We start from the raw sequence: 20381 nt of genomic DNA, 5'->3' as shown, positions 1-20381 counted from the left end.
TAGAAATTACAAAGGAAAGGAATGCAACTCAAAAACCCATTTCAGTTTTCAGAAGAAAAGGAAGTTGTAGGACAACATCACAGTAGCATATTAAGTCTCATAGCAGGGGAATCATTAAGTCCTATGCACTCCAGGATCCCAATAAAGGTGGAATCTTATAATCTAAGTTTAAAACATTATTTGTAAGGGTTCATCGGCTTGCAAGTTTTATACCCCAGCATAAAAATGTGTACTCAGTGCATCTTATGAGCCAGAGACACGAACCTTGGGTTCCCTACCTCCAATTCAGTTTCCAGATGGAACATGTTAGACATAGCTCACCCTGTCTACATAAAAAGGTTTTCAGCTATGGACTTTCCTGCTCATTCACAGTTACCACATGGTGTATACCCACTGTTCTGTCAAGCACTTCTCTTTCCATTTTGCAACAGAGGATCCAGACACAGAAGTTTACAAGTAAGCACCAACTCTGCAGGAGAGTCTGTTCTACCCAATTCTGTTTGTCTTGGTGGAAATACAACTTGTCATACAGCTGCTATACTCACCCTAGCTAGCCGCGTACTTCCCACAACGCGTCAGTTGTACCAGTAGAAAACCCACACTGAGAAGTCACTTTCCTTTCTCCTATGCACTTTACATATATCAATTATGTCTATCACTGTGGTATCTAGTGATAAAGATTAGATACCACAGATTAGAGATGTGGGACAGTTCCTGGGAAGTGAAATGAATGCTTAAGGTTGCAAAGCATTTTGTACTTCCTGTCTGCTCACTTTGATTTAGCCATTGCTTTCTCAGTTTTGTTTCACCTTGTCCTCTCTCTCTCTCCCCTTCCCTTGAACCAAAGGAAAGCCACTGGTACCAGCTTCCCCCGACCAGGCAGCAAATACGATTCCTCATCCCCTCCTCGAGAGAGCATTAGTAACAGTCTGTAAAAGACAACGAAAGTATTGGCTAGAGCATTAAAACTCAAGTAGAGAAAGAATTACTTTTCCTCATCCCCTCCTCGAGAGAGCATTAGTAACAGTCTGTAAAAGACAACCAAAGTATTGGCTAGAGCATTAAAATGAGTAGAGAAAGAATTACTTAACTTCAGCAAGTATAAGCAGCCAGCTACCACATGCCACAGTAAAGTTCTCCTCATCAAACTCACTACTTGAGAATATATAAGATTACATGTGCTAACAAAAAAGTACTGGTCTATCCCTGTTCAGACAAATCCTAACATACCAAAGTATTCAGCTATCTTAGGGCTGAGGACTGTGAACTTCTTACGATTCTTTGCTTTTTCTCAAGAGCTGCCAAGTGTATAAACTGTTCCCATTATTTACTCACAGATTAACAGTTGGTAAATTGGTCCCAGGGAATTGCTGAAGAATTTTCCTTATAACCATTTCCCTTGCTTAAAAAAAAAAAAAAAAGCCAGCCACACAACGCCTCCCACCACCCCCCCAACCCTGAATGAATGTGAGAACTTCCTGCACTCAGAACAGAATGAATAGACCTGGCAAGTAGTCAGGGAGATAGTACAGGTCCATGAATGCTCTGAATTCAGCTTCTGTGCTGCCGCTAAATTAAAGGAATTCAGGAGCCTCACAAAGGCTTGGTTATTTAATTACATTATGAAATAAAAGGCTGAATCTATTAGCCAGCATACGAAAGAAACCCTTTCCCGAGTGCCTGTGCAGAACAAGCGGCCCCAGTGACTCTGGCTAACCTGCCCCCCCCGGGGCGATGTCACCACCGCGCTCCTGCCAGCGGCCGGCAGAGCCGGGGAGGGTGGCAGAGCACCGCCCTGCCTGCGGAAAGGAGTCTTCACCAGCCCGTCTGCAGGCAAACCACGCTCCTTCACCTCCCCAGGTTTCTTTACCTTTGCTCTTCATTCACCGGGGAACTCGTGACGCTTGCAAGCACGCTACAGCTGCATTTACCCCTGCACCTTCAACCCCTGACTAGACGCACTCACGTGTCAGCATTCAAGTCCTCATTTCGCTTCAACTGCTTTCAGTAAAAATTAAAGCACACGCATTAATAAGAGTAACTGCAGCTAGCAAACAGTGAGATGACAAAACCTCTACTTCTTTTCCAATCACGTGCTATCTTCCCTCCCTTTATAACTACTGAGGAATGAATGCACTCAGCAATTTGCCTTACAGGTCATTAGGAAACAAAATCAAACCAGCTTCCTCTTACTGAGAGCTCTGCTGCTCACCAAATCTCTCAACAGCTTCACATACATGCACATACATACAACAGCTTCACATACATGCAAGAAAATGGATAGTGTAAAAATAGCACATAGTGGGAAAGATTCGAGTAACCCACAGCACAGTGTACTCATTTTTACAATGCAGCTAGCCCTGCTCACGATTTGGGAACTTAGCCTGTTACACGTCACACCTCTACTGATACCAGCACCTCATCCTTGTGCCTTGCCAGAAAGGTGACAGCCCGCCATCAATTCAAATCACAGTGAAATGCTCAGATTAGTGGCCACACCGACACGGCTTAATGAGACTTATAACTAGCTACCCCCGTGCTTTTCACTAACAAGAAGGGAAGCAAACAAATATTCACATTCAAAGCAAAGAAGCCAGGCATGCCTGCCTGCAGACAGTCCCACCAGGGTATATTTTCCTAAGCATGAGTTGCCAAAAGGACAACGGTAACTCCAGCGCAGAGAAGCAAATGCTCAAGACAATCCGAAAAGACAAAACGGGATGTTTATGTATAAATGATAAGACAAGGTTTGCCTAATCTGCCATTAGGGAAATAAGGATATTGCGCTATTTCCCTGCTACTGTGGATGAAGACACCGCTATATTCAGACACTTCTGCTATGAAAAGGTTAGTGGGTATTAACTTTATGCCACAGCATTTGTTTTGGTACGGACGGCACCTACATTAGGTATGAAGGTTAGACGTTAGTCTCCAAGCATTTTCGAACAACTACACATTTTGTTGCAAAGCAGTATAGCCATGTCTACGGAGAAAGGCTCAAAGGATTTTCAGCTGAGTATATGCCCTACATGTTGAGAAAAATTAGTGGATATGAGGAATAAAGAGCTGAGCAAAAGTGAAACCTGAATGTGAAAAAAGCCGGTGCCACCAAAAACCCAGAGTGCCAAGGCACAAGGGCCAAAGGACCTACCGGAGAGTGTCAAATAACATCTCTGATTAAGGCTTGCCAATATGCACAGCATCCGAACAAACCTGAAGTAACAGTACCATGTCTGGAAAGGCAATTCACCAATTCGTTAAGTGCAATATGGTTAAGAATCTCACAGAATGAAGACAACATACAGGCAGAAGAAAAGTGTGCCTCTATGAAAATTATAGCTGTTCTTCCATTTACCAGTGATGAGTACACATACACAATCCTCTCCCGGACAGAAGGCTGCACACTGAGTTCCCAGAACCTGCTTACTAGGAATCCATCCTTTTTCAGGGCTACAAGAGGAGGAGACTAGACTTGCCCTGTACCATACTCCTTAGCAGCACCTTCCTTCACAATTCAGAAAGGACAATGATTGCTAACAAATTTTTTTTTTTTTTTTTTTTTTTTAACTTGACCAGTTGATCATGCCTAGCTTAGCTGGTGACAGCAAGCAAAAGAACAGTGCCAAACGCTGAATCTCCTCCACGTTTGCTGTACACATTCCTAAAAAGCATAAGCCTTACGGATGTGCCACATGTAATACCACCATTTACAAGTCAGTCTAATGTTAAAGATTCAGTACATGCAATTTTAGGTTCAAAGGCTATTAAAAGCATGAACTCTTCTACTGTCAGCCATAATTCTTACTATGGAAAGATTAGCCTTTTTTCTTTCTTTTATAACCTGTTTACAAATTCTTCTTATAGACAAGCACTTTGAGAACATTAGGCAGGCCACCACCTTTGACTCTTAAAATCCTGTATTTGCAAGAGATGCACTGCTGGGTGAAGAACATACATGTGACACGGGATTTTTTATTTAAAAAACAAACCGAAAATTTTTTACATGCTTGTTTCTGTAATATAAAGGTACAATACACCTTAAATCCCTTTAAGGCTCTGCTCTTTTTATCTCATTTGTCTATATCGTTGCCTTTTCCTACATTGTTAACATACACAGCAATTTGTTGTAGCTATGCGCTGTGACTTTCTGGAGAGAATTTTGCTTATTTATTTTTGCAGCCCTGTGTTAGCCATGCTAGAATGAATGCCCTTCTCCACAAGTAATGTAGTGGTACTGTTTCATACATAGCCTTATAGATCAGGGGTGGGCAGGAAGGAATACACACAGAGTCATACTGATAAATGGGCATTGCAGAGAAAACCCCTAAAATCTTCAAGGGAAGGACTAAAACTATACAAAATGGGTGAGTGGGAAAATGCAGCCAAGAATGCCCAAAAAATGCCTGTAGAAAAAAGGAGGAGGACCAAAAAACAAAAAAAAAAAGGAGGGGAAAAAAAGAGGAAGAGCAAAAAAAAAGGAGAAAAAAAGGGAAAAAGTTTAGCTGCATATTCTAGGCTAAAAGGATCTACAGCTGATCTATGCTTTGCGATCTGCTAACAGTCTCAAAACAGTGCTGTTCACAACTAAGGCGACAAATCTGCATTCCCTCGTTTCCACAGTGTAAGTAATACCAGTCATTCGCCAGGAACTCAAAATACACCTCCTATTAATGCAAAACTGAAGCAGTAAGAGGTGCTGAAACTGCTCACACTCTAGCAGAGCACTATACGAAGGATCACACCCCACCCAGTGTTGCAAATTAAATATAATATATAACCCAGGCTCTAGTACACCATTTTCTCCAGAGCAACACTTACTCTGACACTGAGAGAAGGCATATGACTTAGTCCACTGCAGGCTACAAAGCCTCTTAATCTTCCTGCTACGATATCTAGTGATGCTGATCAATGCGTTTTCGTTCTAGGTTTCAGTTATGAAGGAGAAAGCTGGAAGTTGCAAAATAAACTAGGATCTTTTATCACATGGATTCAGAAAAGAAACATTCCGAGACATTTTTCTTACAAGAGACACTTCCAAGATGGAATCTGTAAAGCAAAATAATTTAATGTACTCTTCTCATATTAGCAGGAATTAAAGTTGTCATTTTATTAAGAAGATTAAAGAGAGACAAACCAAGCAGTTCTCAGTGCTACCAGTCTAATCTTAAGGGGGATGAATATACTTACATAGATGATACAATTGTTCTGGAAGTTATGAAATGGAAACACTTTCTGTATTTAATAGTCTGAAATGTATCCCATTAATCTTTGGTTTGTTCACAGGGAATATACAGACTACAGATTCTATTTTGGTTGACACAGACAAGGGACATGATTTTCATGCCACCAAAAAAAAAAAGATAAGACACATCCATAGCCACTTCACAACTTCACAGAGCTTGGACACTTCAAAGAGTTCAGATTCCCATTTTCAGCCAGTCCTTTCTTTTATTAGCTAGGACACCCGAGACAAAAAAAAGTCAACTACTTGCTCTGAAAGGATATAAACTCAGCTCTACTTCTAACCATTGAAATTTTAATCCGCACAACCACACTATGAGCTCCACACTTTTATCGAGACAGTAGAGTAAAAATCCTCAACTCTAGGATTGAAATGGGGAAAAAAATCCTTTTGTATCATTACATATTGCACAGCTTTCAACAAGCTCCTGTTGGTCGTTTGGAAATGTTAAATTGCATCTCCCACAGATGTGATTAACTTCACTTTGAGAAACATCCCATTTGCAACCTGCAAACTATCTTGCCTTCATGTTTGTGGCCCCGTAACACTGGTACTAGAGGAAACCAAGAGCTCCTAGCCTGTTAACTTCAGTACGTTACACATGCTAGCCTTCTTCCAGGTGTTCTACCGCTTCATTCGGAACTGGTTTTGTCATTAACTTTTTTCTTCCAATGGGCAAGCTTTATAGCATGAAAGCAAATACATGTAGATGCAGAAAGCCAATAGTGACATACAACATTAGGTCGTCTCAGACGTAGTTAAGTTTCATAAATAAAATGACTGCTAACGGAAACTGTTGTCCCCTAGAGCTCTGTCTGTCCCACTGAGTAACACACAGTAGAAGGAAAAACACATTGCTCCATCACTTACAATTTGAGTCAATAATCATAAAATAACTGGTGATAAGAAGGCACTGGTAGATCTGACCCATCATCTTATGGGTCTCTTATCGCAAACCCAGTGCTGCTGCTACTACTTACAGAGAGGATCAGACAGGAAGAAGCAAATGTTTGATTGAGAACAACAAAATGTCATTGTATGCAATTCGGATCAGAAAACCCACTGTCCACTTAGAAACTTGCTAGTTTCAAGGTAGGTTTAAAACGGGTGAGAGCTGCTTAGATAAAGACCATCTATGGCTTATATAAAAGCAAAATCGTTGTTAGTAAGAACTCTAAGCTTTTCTGTACCATTTATTTTAAAGGAAATAATAGGTTGAACTAGGCATAGTTAAAGAAGCATGCAGCTTTTTCAAAGGAAAGGAGTTAGTATTATTCTCATCAACTGAAGGTGCCTGAATCACAGGTTTTGTTCTACCCTTAATGCTGCATCTAAAATTCTCTCCTCACCAGAGCACGAATTCAGAAAAGGAGCGGCCAGCTACTTATCTTAATTACAGGTCTTACTATCTCTTTCTCTCTGGACACAAAGATTCATAAATCGAACAAACAGGAAGAGAAACTGCATTCAGATTACATAATGAGGTTTATGTAAATCCCACCTACAGCCTAGGGTCCTGAACTTCAAAGGCATTCCAGCTCCTCATTACCCCTTGGACCAAGGCCCATTGTTTTGTCTTTATTTAAATAAGTTGGCACGGCACTTGGAGTGCTTGCAGATGAGAGGAACCAGTTCATGCACCTTTTATGGGGTTTTGAGAATTATGAATACAATTCAGAGCCTAGTGAGGTTGGTTTGAAGATTCCCGTTGCCATTGGACAAGACCGGGAACAATTAACACCCTGCAAAGGGACGAATTTACCTCTGGCCCACAAAAAATGTTGAGTTAAACTTTAAAAATCTTCCCCGCTTACACAACTTCATTTTCCTTCTACAGAGGGAACTAAGCTAGATAAAACTGGAGAGAAAAATCCCCTGAAACTCAGTATTTTACATCAATATGTAAATAGTTATTCTTAGCTGTCAAATCGAGGAACACACAGTTAGTTGGGCAATGAGTATTTTCAGCATCCCTCCAAATAAGTCAAAGCCAGCTGGAAGAAATTTTACTTCCCCATCGACAGAAAAAGCTTCAAAAGAATAGTATGCTATGTTGTGAAATTAAATGACTCTTCACTCCAGGAGGTCTTTCTTCCCGATTTAACAGTTGTCATTTTTAAATGCAATGTTCTTCAAAGAACAATTTTTGCCCCCTAAATAATGGGGGGAGGAGGGGCACAAAACCCCCAAGAGATTCTGCAACATTCCCATTCTTCCACATATTTTAACCACAACCACGGGAGCAGAAAGTCTCAGCCATCAGACCCAAAGGGTCAGGACTAGCTAGTTAGCTAAACAGGGAAGCAAGAGGAATTCCAATTGTGGCAACCGGCATGAAGAATTTGGACTGTCAACTTACGTAACGAAATGATTTTATGTGTCAGTGGCAGAGGGTATGGAGGGGGTGACCACAGCTGTGGTAACTTACAGAACGGACTCCAAACAGTGATGACTGCTAGTGCTTTTTTTCAAAAAAGCAAACACAAAAGCAGGTATGCCAGCACAGACACCACAGAAAACTGGTTTTACCATTAATTTTGCCTACCTGAAATACTGAATAGAATTTCAGCAGGACACAATATTGTTATTCATTCACAACCCACGTAAGTCCCTCCGTGCTCTAAGGACAGCTGCTGCATTCCAATAGGCAAGTGATGTCTAGTCTTTGCATGTAACATTTTATCATATAGCACACATATGACAAAAAGTAAGAGTCAATTAAAATACACCAGAAATAAAAAGCCTTAAATTTAAAATTCTCCAATATCTAATATCGATTCAGTATTTAACAGCAACCAGTGGGAAAATGTTAAATTAGAATTTGCCACTAGTTATTTTTGGAAAATGATATCTATGTTAAGATAGCATACTGGACAAATGCCAGCCTAATGGAAAAAAATATTCTACAGCAAATACAAGTTATTTTATAGTGAAAAATGTAAAAATTAGTCTCTCCAAAAAGGTAATGCTGCAGCTAACTCAACCATCCAAAAAAGCTACTTGAAGGACAGAAGTTACACAAAGAATAAAACAAGGCACTTTTGAGTGAAGCAGGAAGCTGAAAATCTAGAATTTTCACAGAAACTTTCTGACGTAAAATCTGTAGAGCTTAACTACCTCAAATCTATACACAACTCTGTCATTACCATGCAGCTGGAATTTTGACTTAGCTTTCCAATCTTACAGATGATTATCATAAGCAAGAGGTTATTGATTATTTTTAAAATGAGGACATTGTCTTCCCGTGAAGTTTCTTAAATATCTTGTGAAGAGGTTAGTGTTTCAGAACTCCTGTCCTAGAGCCAAATCTAGAAAAAGTTCAGACACATTCACTTTTTCAGTGAGTTTAAAACTTGACAGTTGTTTACATAGGTTGGTTGCATTTCTCTTAAATATCTTCGAGAAGGAAAAAATAAGCAGAGATCACATGGCCAAGATAGTGAAGCTTACAGAAAAAAGAGACTTTAGTACATCCCACCCTGTCCCTTTTACTTGAACTGCTTTCCCTACACAAACTGCAACTGACCCCAAGCATTGAAGTCCATTCCATTTGACTCCACACACCAAAAAAAAAAAAAAAAGAGACCTCACCAAAAAAACCTCAAAGGTAAACGCAACATTCAGTTCTCTGGGTCAAAGAATGAAGTTATTACAGGGCTGTTTCAGACATATGGCTTCACAGAGTGCAAATCCTCATTTGAGCAAAACTTCTAAAATAGAGCAATAAGATTGAGTCAAGGAAAGCTGAAAACGAGTACACTCGCAGATTCATCTGATCTAAAATGCCAGTCTGCCACATTCCACAACCAATGAAATAATGAAACGCTGAAGACTAAGTCAAAGTGTCTTTGCTTCTACTGTCCAACGCAAATAGAAAGTCAGTCTTTGGTTTCTTTTTCCTAAATCAAGATACTAATAGCTTAAACAGTTAATTCAAAATGACCATCCCTTAAACACAGAGGGAAATACAGCTGTAAGCATGTGAGATACCCGTTCCCTCCAAATTAAACAGCTGAGTGTAACAAGTAGCAGTCTTTTGGATTTCTAAGCGTCTATTCCATGGAATTCTGTCTGCATGTACTTTTCAAACTGATCTTTTCAGACATGGCGTTTTATACTTGCTTCTTTTCCAGAAGATCACTTGGATAACAAAGAAATCTCTCTATATATTGTTTTATAAGACCACATAGTAGTTTTTGGTAGTTAAGAAGCACATACCAGTTGCTAACGCTGTTTAGAACGAACGTTTCTTTTTTTGTACTATTAAGTAGTATCTTCCAAAGAACCATGTAGTGCTTCAGATGCATAGCAGTCTGTCAGTGTCCTAACAGAACAGATGGATGTTTTAATTGCACAAGGGCTTTCAGGTATATCGGCAGCTTCATCATAAGAAGGATGTTTATGCACAGTTTCCTAAAAAATTTTTAAGGAAATAGCTGGTGAGATATGGAAAGAGGGATAGTATCAAAAGAGGGGAAAAAAACCAAAGGAGAATGCTGCATTCCGTGCTGCAGCAGTGAGGAAATTCAGCTCCTGGAGGTACCATTTTAGTATATATAGTAACTCTTATGTACATCACACTGAAGTCTCCCGTGTTGGTACTTCACACATACTTAAATTATGGATGCTAGCCAGGAGTACAACAGAATTTAGAAGTTGCAAAAACCATTGTACTCAACAGCTGTCACATAGCAAAGCTCAGCTGCGGTTTCGCCAGCATTCCAGCATTATCTGCAGGGCTCCTCCTGCGCAGGAGGAGAGGCCGCTGTGCCCTCAGAGCCCCCGAGCTCGCAAAGCCGCCTACCTTGGGAAGACCCCGTTCCAACTGCCAGGAGGTAAGCAAGCAGCTACGCACACGGACAGGTGGAGCAAGCCAACTGCACCGCAGCCGTTTTAAACCTTCCTGAAGAACAGGACTAGACATTGCGCTGCTTTGGTCCCGCTAAGGACCTAGCTTGGATTTAAACACACTGTGTAACTGAAATGAGATAGTTTCCTGAAGTGGCAAGCTTTACGTATTACTTCTCTTCGCAGGAGATGCCCTCACGTAAATGATTACAAGGTAAAAGAACGTACAGCCCAGTCACATTAGGAAGAAAAAAAAAAAAAAATCGAGATCATGGCAGCCCTAGGCAGAGGTTGTTTTTCCTTTTGCTCTCAGACAAGTTCACAGAGACCTCTCCTTCCCAATCACATATGTAAAAAAAAAATCCATGCACATTAATGTGAATTAATTTCTTTCACATTAAATAAGATATTGGATTTCAGAACTAAGTCAGTGCTCCAAAGGCAGAAGCTCTTTACGGCACAGCTGTTCTCCTACCCTCAGTTAAGAAACAGGTCTGCCTTTGCACGTTTTCCCCCTTTAAATGGCACTTAGTCATCTTAAATCAAGTTAACCAATGTATTAAATAGCTGAACTGAGTTATTCACCAAGTAGCACAACAAGCAGCTAGTGATTCAATACATGTCCCGTTCCACAAAGCTCAGCATTGCCAGGCCTACAGTGTTTTCATGTAAGAGTAAGTATCTAAAACCATGTTTCCATCTATACAGCTGGAAGTCTTACTGTTACCCCAACTACTAAGTGTACTTTTTAAAAAAACACAACCAAACAATTGCTTAGATCAGTGCAACTGATCCTGACACTAGATCTTCCCACCCTTGTCTTCATACTGGACAGACTAACATTTCTTGTTATGAACTTTAAGACACAGCTGGATTCGTTTCTCCTCATAGCTTTCTAAAAGGTCACATGAGCAAGAAGCATCTCTTCCCAAGTAACACCTAACAGCCAGTTGCAAAATTAACACCCCTAATAACATCTGGCATTTCTTAGTATTCTGCCTATAGGCAATCATCTACTGAAAAGTGATATATTTGATGACACCAGCAGGTGCAGAAGCCTTATGTCACATCAAAAAGCAGAGAATTTAACGGTGGCCAAGTGCCAGAATCACAAATAACATCACCTTTCAGTAGTACAACAAAAACACCTCAAACATCCATTGTACTGAACCGGTCTTCAGGACCAAGATCATGTTACTTATGCTCCTTGCCACGCAGATGCTCCGGAACACAGCACTGAACATGATTCCATGCTTATTTCTGATCTAAAGTCAAAACAAATAAGCAGTTTTGCAGTTTTTAAATGACAAGATTGGTGTATTAGTCTATTTTTCCTTCTACATGCAAATTGTAGAGAAGTCAAGGCCCCTGGGACAACTTATGTTTTACAAAAATTATTTTTACAGAGCAATAAGGAATACTATAACTTGTTTGCGAGAAGCCTTCTGGATCACAGCCACTCTTATGGTTTTAGGAATAGTTTAGTAAGTCTGACCTAATCGGTCTCCCAGCGACAATATCATGACTGTAATTGCACTATGGATTCTTACACAGTTCCATAACTCAGTAACGTGATATCTCAGTGGAAAGCTATTTAACCGTATCCTTTTAAATAGAGATTAAGTATTTCAAACTTTGAGAACAGTATCTTTTGTTGAGATAGATTTCAACAGAGAGAAAAGTTGACATGCATGACCAGTCACTAATGCCCAATTCTGCTCAATTTAATATTAGAGGGAGTAGAATCAGACCCTTAAAGCTGTAAGGGATTTTGTTTTAGCAACGGTGTTATCTGTTTAATGCTCAGAGTCAAAAGATTGAAGAAATCAACCACACTCACACTCTGAGTAAGAAAAGGAGAGGAGATAACAAAATAAAGATGCACTAACCACATTTTGAAACAAACATAGGTAATGTACAGGAAGCTTTTTTACCTTTGTAGTGTCACATGTTGGTTTTGGGGGCTTTTAAATTTGGAATTCTGCATTAAAAGAACAGATATTTCATTTACAGAAAGTTTGTGGACTGCTGCTTATTAAGAAAGCTGTTTTGTCATAGTAAAAAAGCCTGATTCTCTGCAGTTCTCCTAGTAATTTTTTTAAAAATACGTATTTTCCAGATTCCACAACTAGAAAAATTACCAACCTAGAGTAATCCCTAAAATCATTGGCTGTATCATCTTATCTTATTTGGAATTTGTAATGTTGCATTTCAGTAATCTTCCAGTCTTAAAACTGTCTCTCCCCAGAAATAAAAAAGCCTGAAAGTCACCACTGTGCTCCCTTCTTCTCTCCCCACTCCAAGGGGATTAGGTGAAAGAATTCTTTTTAGAAGCGATGCAATAAATCCAGCCTAGGTTTACGCCATTTTACATCAGTACAAGACCAGGATCGCCAAATCCTACTGAGACAGCTTGCAGGAAATTACAGGGATAGAGATGCTAGTGGTTCTCTATCCATTGGGACAAGCCAGGTTGCTTAAACCAATGAAGTCCCAGGCAAACAGGAAATCACTGTTTTAAAGCTTTCCTTAGGGTATGATTGTGGAGGATCATTTATAAAAAAGGTACTTCTCCTAAGCAAAACACCCTAACTTTGGGGCCAAAACCCACCTCCCTTCCAGCTGAATTTGATGTGTACTCTTTTTAAGTGTCTCTCCTTCCCTCTCTTTCATCTGCAGGGGTCGGGGGGGAATATAAAATAAGGAAGCAGAGTTAACTTGCCAGAACAGTTACATAAAATCAGTATGATTACATGTCAGTAATATTTTCTTAGCTGTTTTTGGCTGGTCTGGCACATTAGATGCTGCAACCACTCTGTTACAAGCACCTGATCACAGGTGTGTTAGATGTTGATCACAGATCTCCTCAAAGAGATAAGGATTTCAAAAAACACTGCACTTTTGAAGTACAGAGGCATACTTCTTAGCATACGAACTTGCGTAAGAAATTTGCATTAATTTAATCCTATGTATGCTTATAGAAATAAATTCCTATTTAGTAGTTTTGTACAAGGAAGTCAAGATGTACGAGCTACATTAGCAATCGTGTTGAGACACTAAAAGAAAAGAGAGTTGGAACATCCGCGTTTAACATATAGAATTAATCATTTAATGCATAAAAACTACATGCAAACAGGCTTAACTGTGTGTAAGACTTAGCTACGTTTTCTCACTGTGTTTTCTTTAGAACACATCCTGTTAGGAAAGGAGGCACACGGTTGTCCCATTTTAAAACGTGTCTGCGCACTCCCATTTTACAGTGGGACTGGAAATAAAGGAAGCAACATCCCTTCCAGCATCACCTGCTGACTTTCACCCTCAACAGCGCAGCAGAGAAACCCGCAGGCCACCATCACCTGAAAAAAATATTTTAGCTGCTTTCTAACCCCAATATAGATATCTAACGTATTTCTGTAAATCCCCTGAACAAATACTACTTCTGCAGTCGTTATGCCGGGTCATTATACAACCAACCCACACATCTGAAGAAAAGCTGAACTGACCACTCGCCACCGCTCCCACGTTCTCTTCTGAATAAAGCGGGGCACTTATCTAGCGTACTGCTCTCCTTCCCACCCCGCCATTACCGCCTCTATTTGACATTCAGAGGAATTCACTCGAGAGAAGAATTTCCGTGTTTTTCAGAGTTAAAGCACTGAATTCTCACGGTTCAGTGAAGGACCACTCTGCTCAGCCAACCCTGCAAGGGGATGGATGGCACATGCTACTTTGCTAGCATGACCTTATCCTTGGGTACCACATTTACCTATTTCACAGGAAAACTTGCAGGTATTTGAATGCTTACTTGGACATTAAACAACTTCTCCTCCTTGGAGATTTGGACAGGACAGTTAAAACCCAAGGAGTCCCAAGATTACAGTAAGTATTTTATACAAAGCAATTCAACTGACACACGGGGTATTTTTAAACCTCTCTAAAACTGCAGAAGGTTGTGTAATTACAACATGGGAGCTAACTTTTCCACCCAATACTCCCCAAATTTTGTACTGTAAGTTGTAACAGCAAAGCTGCATTAAAAAGCTTCTGCCTTTTCATTATAAAGGTTTTCACTACTCTGTTTTCAAAGGCTATGTCCTGCACTTGTGTACTTTCCTTGCTTACCGCCTCAGTCTCTCAGTGAAGCCCCGCTACTCTAACGAACGGGAAAATTGATCGCAAGCGCTAACAACGCAGAAAGCTAAGCGCAGGAGTTCGTTTGCAGGAACGCACCGTTCTCGGCTCAGGAATCTGCGCGCCCTGCACTGCTGCAGCCTATTTCGGGAGCAAAACTGCGCGGAGCCTTCCCCTCCTGACCCGGCCCGCCTCGCCCTCGGCTCCGCTACCGGCCGGTCTCGGAGCACGCCGCAGCACACAGCTCACTACGCCGTGAGCGAGCTGCCGGCATCCTGCGAACGCCTGGAACAGCCTTCGACCTTCCATCCCCAGCAGCGGCACCGATGCGTTCCTCGTCACTAGGGAAAGCAGTAGATTAAGGCCGACTTCACCTCGAACGCCCAGTGCCGCTGCTGGAAACGGGGAACAACAGAAGAGCGACCTCCATTACCCAGGCGCTGAAGGGAGGGGAGGCTGCCCTGGCACAGCGTCAGCTTCGGGGCAGCCCGGAGCTTCCAAGCGCCGCCAACACCCCGGCTTCCCCCGGCAGCCGGCTCGGGGCAGCCCTGCCCGCCGCCGCCGCCGCCGCCGGGGACCTCCCCGCACGGCCCCTCCCCGGCGCGGCGGCACCCGCGGGCCACCCTCCCCGTGAGAGGAGACGGCCCGGGGCCGGCCCCGGCGTAGGCGCTGCGCCGAGCCACCCGCCTCCCACCCCGGCGCCCGCCGGACCAACAGCCGGGGCGCGGGGTGGGGGAAAGGGCCGCGCCCGCCGCCCCACCGGTCGCCCCCTCCCCACGGTCGCCCCCGGGCCGCCGCCCCGCCCCGCTCACCGGCGTAGAAGCGTATGAGGCAGCCGGTCTCCGAGTCCATGCCCTCCTCCTGCACCCGCCACAGGTCCCGGAAGCCCAGCTGGGAGAGGTAGTCGTTCTGGATCTGCAGCGGCTTCTCGTGGGCCTCCAGCCGCCGGCTGGTCTCCCCGTGGAGCTGCACGTACAGGGCGGGCGGCCCCGGCGGCGCGGCCCCCGCCGGCAGCTCCCGCCCGCCGGCCGCGCCGGCCGGCGCCCCACCTGCCCGCCCCGGGGGCAGCTCCCCTGGGCAGGGGGGGCCCCGGCCCGGCCCCGCGCCTGCTTCCACCCCGTCGGGGGGCACCACCGGCTCCACCTCCAGCTCCTCCGAGGAGGACGAGCCGCCGCCGCCGCCGCTGCTGTAGGGATCCAGCCGGTCGGAGACGCTCTCGGCGCTGGGGCTGAAGCTCTCGGTGTCGGAGCCGGCCGGCCCCAGCTCTCCCAGGAGGGAGGGGCAGGAGAGCGGCGGCCCCGCCAGGTACAGGTCGGCCGGCGGCGCCCCGGGGCTGAAGTCGGAGGGCGCCGGGCTCGGCCGGCCGCCGGCCAAGTCACTCTCCTCGGCGCTGCCGCCCAGTGGCAAGCGGCCGGGCCGCGCCGCTTCCCCGCAGGCTCCTCCGGCCAGCCCGCTCCGCGTCCCCCGCCGGCTCCTCGGCCTCTCCTCCGGCTGCGGCCGCTGCCCCTCCGCCACCGGCTCGGGCGGCGCCTCGGCGGGAGCCGCCGCCGGCTCGGGCGGGGGCTGCGGCGGCGCGCCCGCCTTGCCCAGCACCCGCACCACGCTGCTGCCGCCCCGGTGGCCGAGCTGCTGCAGCCGGGCGGCCACCTCGGCCGCCGTGGTCTCCAGGGTGCAGAGCACCGGCCGCAGGTAGCAGTTCATGTGGCGCTCGTAGACGTGGACGCAGCCCCGCTGCAGGTCCCGCCGCACCCAGTCCCGCTCCGGGGGCTGCAGGGGCTGCAGCTGCCGGGGCGGCTTCAGCAGCAGCGCTTTCCTGTCCAAGCTGCGGGTGCCCAGCGAGGCGGCGGGGGCAGCGGCGGCGGGCGCGGAGGCGGCGGCAGAGAGGTTCCTCTTCAGCCTCCCCCGCCGCAGGAGCAGGGAGTTGGCGTTGCCGGCCCCGCCGGGGGCCGCCGGCGTCCCGCCGGCCGCCAGCGCCGCGGGGGGAGCGAAGCCGCCGGCTGCCCCTCGCCTCCGCCGCGGGCCGCCGGCTCCTCTGCCGTCCAGCTGCCCGCCGCCGCCCGACGGCTCCACGCCGCTCTCCGCGCCGGGAGCTGCCTGGCTCCTCCTGCCCGGGGAGCTGCTCTCCGGCTCCCCCCGCCCGCTGCCCGCCGATGGGGCTTCTCTCGCTCGCTGTTGCGCGGGCTCCATTGCCCGCGGGGCCGGGGATGCCGCCGCCGCCGCCCTGCTGGGAGCGCCGCTCGGCGGCCCGGCGCGGCGCGGGGGGTGCCGAGCGGAGCGCGGCGCCGCGTCCCGGGGGGGATTACGTAGCAGCGGGGAGCATTCCGCCGGTGCCCTCGCGCCGCGCGCCCGCCTCAGCCCCGCTCCCCCGCTGCCGCGAGCGCCATTAGGCAGCCAGAGAGCGAGTGAGCCAGCCGCCGCTGCCCGCGCGCCCGCCCGCTCCCCGCGCCTCATGAATATTAAGCAGCCCCCGCCTCGTCGCTGACAAGGGCCGCCGAGCGAGGGAGGCTCGCAAGGGTGACGCCACCGCTCGCGCGGCGAGGCGGGGCCTCGCCGATAAACACAGCGTGACCGCGCCTGGGGAGGGTGTGGCGGGGGGGCGCGGGGGCCGCTGGGAAGTGTAGTCCCGACTGGCCGGCGGCCGCCCGCCGACTACAAGTCCCGGCAGCGCCGGCTTCCCGCCGCGCCGGGCTGTTCTGCTGTTGGCCGCGGCTGGGGGCGGCGGGCTCCCTCCCTCCCTCCCTCCGTGCCGACGGGCGCTCCCGGCGGGGCCGTGCCCTGGCCTATTTTCCCGGCAGGCAGGGATGTCCCTGCTTTGCGTGTCGGAGGCCCGCCGCCCCCCCCGCGGTGAGGTCGGCCGGCCGAGCAGGCGGCGCCGCGCCGTCCCGGCGTAACGGCCGCCGCCCGCGCTGGTGAGCAGGCGCTGCCGGCCGCTCGGCGCGGCCTGCGCCCCGTGGTGCCTTACAGCCCGGCCCGCGGGCCGGTTTCCCTTCCCGCCCCCCCGCCGTCTGCAAGGGCCGTGCAGCCTCCGGTGCGAGAGCCCGCTGGCCGGCCCCGCGCGAGGGCGGGAGGCCGGAATGTGCTGGAAGTCACACCGCTTCCCCTCTGAGCGCGGGGAGCCACCGCGTCCCGCCACTCCTTACGGCACCAGTGCTGACTCCGTTTTAAAATCGTTGCGGGACTTTGTCCTATGCTCCATGGTTATATTCCTGAAGCCTTATCAGAAGGTTTTACAGAAACGGCTGATGAAGGGAAACCATACGGCCTGGAGTGCTGACAGTGGGACCTGCCTGCAGTCACCGTTGAGCTGCACCTCACGAGGAACGTCAGTGCTTAGCAGTAATCGCTGGCTAATAGCCACCTGGCAGCATACCTGAAATGATTTTGCAGGTTCAGTGGCCATGCCCGTTCCACTCTTTCCAATCCGATGTATTCTCCCTGTTGGCTGTCTCAGTGCAGAACCCAGGCACTCAGCCCGGGTGAGCTGCTCGTTGGAGACCATCTCTTCAGATCCAAGATGGAGAAAGACAGGGAAATGTAGGGGGAAAATTATATATAGATATATATATACACACACGCATACCAAGAAAGAGCTGCTTTGTGAGTAGACTCAGTTTCAGTGCTATTAGTCTGTCACTGTATTTCAGGGACTAAAATTACTGAAAATACTTCTTCAAAATTGCTTGGAAGCAGCCATTAAATAGCAGCATTCTTCCCCCCAAATGTGATTTTAAATGAATTAGTGAAAAGGAAAATTACAATCCGATAAATTCAATTAGCAGTGTGAAAGCATGAGTTTTCATACTGTAAGGACGCTATACTATGGTATTTATTCAGAGAAATCACTTATACTCTTGGGGATGTTTTAGCTGAGTAATGTCAGTTGGATAGGGCTGTAACTGCCTGAGATCTTTCCTTTTTAATACATTTTGTAAAATCACAGTGAAACATCTTGCCAGATATTCATCAAAAATGCTATAGACTGCAATACAGTGGGAGTTCTGGGCAATTAACCAGTTATGTCAATGTTAGGGGAGATAAATCATCACTGAGAACCCCGAGATAAACTAAGTGAAACAGTATTTTTAGTTGGTGGGGTTTTTTAGTCCATATATATAATATATGAACCATAAATAAACCAGAACCATAATAAGTTTACCTCTCCTAATAAAACACCCCTCCACACTGCCATATTACTGTCTTCATACCCTGTACAAGCAGGTGAAACACACCACAGAAAACAGAGGTATTCCCCAAGGAACTTGCAATGGAAATACGTGACTACCTTTTAAAAGTTTTTCTAACAACAAAGCTGGTGTTTTACCTTTATATGGAAACCACCCACCTTCTGAACAGAACAATCTGTAAACTAATTAATTACAATCTGACTGTGCAGTTCACTGGCCCGTATCTGGAGTTGCAATCACCAGGAAGAGCGTCTTTGGAATTCCTGCAGCGGGAGAGAGCCAGGACCACGTCCAGAGCACAGACTGACAGGTCACAGCAGCGCTTGGCCATTAAAGGCTTAAAACTGGTGCCCAAAACCTCCTTTGACAGTAGCAGCACACACAGCAGAAGTGCAGCACTGAGTATATTGCAGTCTGGTTCTGGCTGCTTTGTACGTTCTGTTTTATTTCTACTGCTTTGCACCACCCTCATGCCACCTACTTCATGAAGGTTACTCTAGGTCTCCTGACTTAAATGCGTGAGAGATATATTCAACGTGCAAACACGCACACACGGAGACACACTTTAGGGACATTATTGTTAACAGTAATACTTGAAATAAATGAGACTTTCTAGAAAATAGTTTGCGGCCCTTGAAGGAGGTCCTTCCTTGGAGGGAGCAGGGAGAGAGATCTGCTTTTCTCAAATTGTTCAAATACGTGAATGTTCATGCACACACAGAAAAAATCCAGAACACAAAGATTCTCCCATGTTACTTAGGAATACGGAACTGAAGAGAGGTCTCATGGGACATCCAGTTTTCTCCCTTGTGACTGGAGATACCGCATCCTACAGTGCTGCATGTTAGTGAGCTCCCCCTAACATGGTAGATAAACAAGTTGAATATAATTTTGAAATGAGCTGAGCTGATTTGTTCTCAGCTCTAACTGGAAGACCGTCCCAGGGCCACCCTGCCCTTGCTGTTGGGAATTTCCAATTTTTGGTCTGAGTTTACACACAGGTAGGCTATACCCATTTGCTCACATGCCAGCATTGCCCTTTGACTCAAATAGCTTTTTTTTTTTTACTCCGGAGTGTTTACCCCCAAAATACTTATAGGCAGCAATAGCATCCCCTGACAGAGGTCATATTCTCTCTTTGATAGACTAAACACGCTCTTTTCGTCTGCCCTAGTGAGATAGTCCGTATAGTGTAGGAACACGGAGTTAAGGTCGTTTAAGTGGCCTTGGGTCAGACCCTCAGTGGGGTGGACTGGTATAGCTCCAGCTCCGGATTTACGCCACAGCTTTCTCAGCCCGCACAGAGCTGCCACCATCTGCAGTACAACTCAGAGAAGTAGCTGGGGACTGAGCTGACCTCACTCTCCCTCTTGCCAGGCTAATTCACCACTGCCAGCGGCCTTACTAATGAAGGCCTTTATGCAATTAAAAAACAAAGTAGCTGCACTGAAGTCCTGAGGGTGGGAAAATCGTTTGATATATCACTGCCCTGTGAAATTTGTTCAGGAGCAGAAGGCTGCAGTGAGGCTCCCAGCATCCTGTCAGCCCTGAGTTGCACCATGAGGAAAAAAGGGACCGCGCTGTTGCTCTTCATGGTTTCCTGAATATGAAAGCGGCAGTTTCTGTAGTGACCCAGCATCTCCAAATGTTAGTGGTACCAAGCCTGGTTATTTCTGCTTTATGCAGGGAAGTGCGCTTGAAATCTGTACGTGTATGCATATTTAAATTGAACTCTCAGGCTTATGAGAAAACTAGGCTATTCTCTTTTTCCCAGTAACTGATAGATATTCTTAAACTCTCCTGGAGCTGTAAATTTTGCTAGGGATTAACTGCTATTGTGAGACATGGGAACAGAGCTCATGAAATTGATGTTTGTCAGGAAGAAGTGGAAGGGTGAAATACACATTTCCCTTTTCTAAAGTTTGATTGATGATGGCTGTTTGGAAGATAGGTAAAATGAAACAGGATGGTTTGCA

The 20381-nt window shown here is 46.3% G+C and overlaps 1 protein-coding gene across 1 annotated transcript in view; it reads right to left on the bottom strand.

Moving 5' to 3' along the window:
- Positions 1-17720, bottom strand: part of PHLPP1 (PH domain and leucine rich repeat protein phosphatase 1) — a 140744-nt gene extending 123024 nt beyond the window's left edge. The window contains 3 exon segments of the mRNA XM_059815657.1: positions 15034-16468; positions 16471-16571; positions 17519-17720. Of these exon segments, the coding sequence (XP_059671640.1) occupies positions 15034-16468; positions 16471-16571; positions 17519-17720 (1738 nt within the window).
- Between the last annotated feature and the right edge of the window lie 2661 nt (positions 17721-20381).

The sequence above is a fragment of the Gavia stellata genome, chromosome 3 (assembly GCF_030936135.1).
Source record: "Gavia stellata isolate bGavSte3 chromosome 3, bGavSte3.hap2, whole genome shotgun sequence".
Taxonomy (NCBI): Eukaryota; Metazoa; Chordata; class Aves; order Gaviiformes; family Gaviidae; genus Gavia; species Gavia stellata.
The sequence above is the reverse complement of the archived record's forward strand: the minus strand, read 5'-3'. Positions and strand labels throughout refer to the sequence as shown.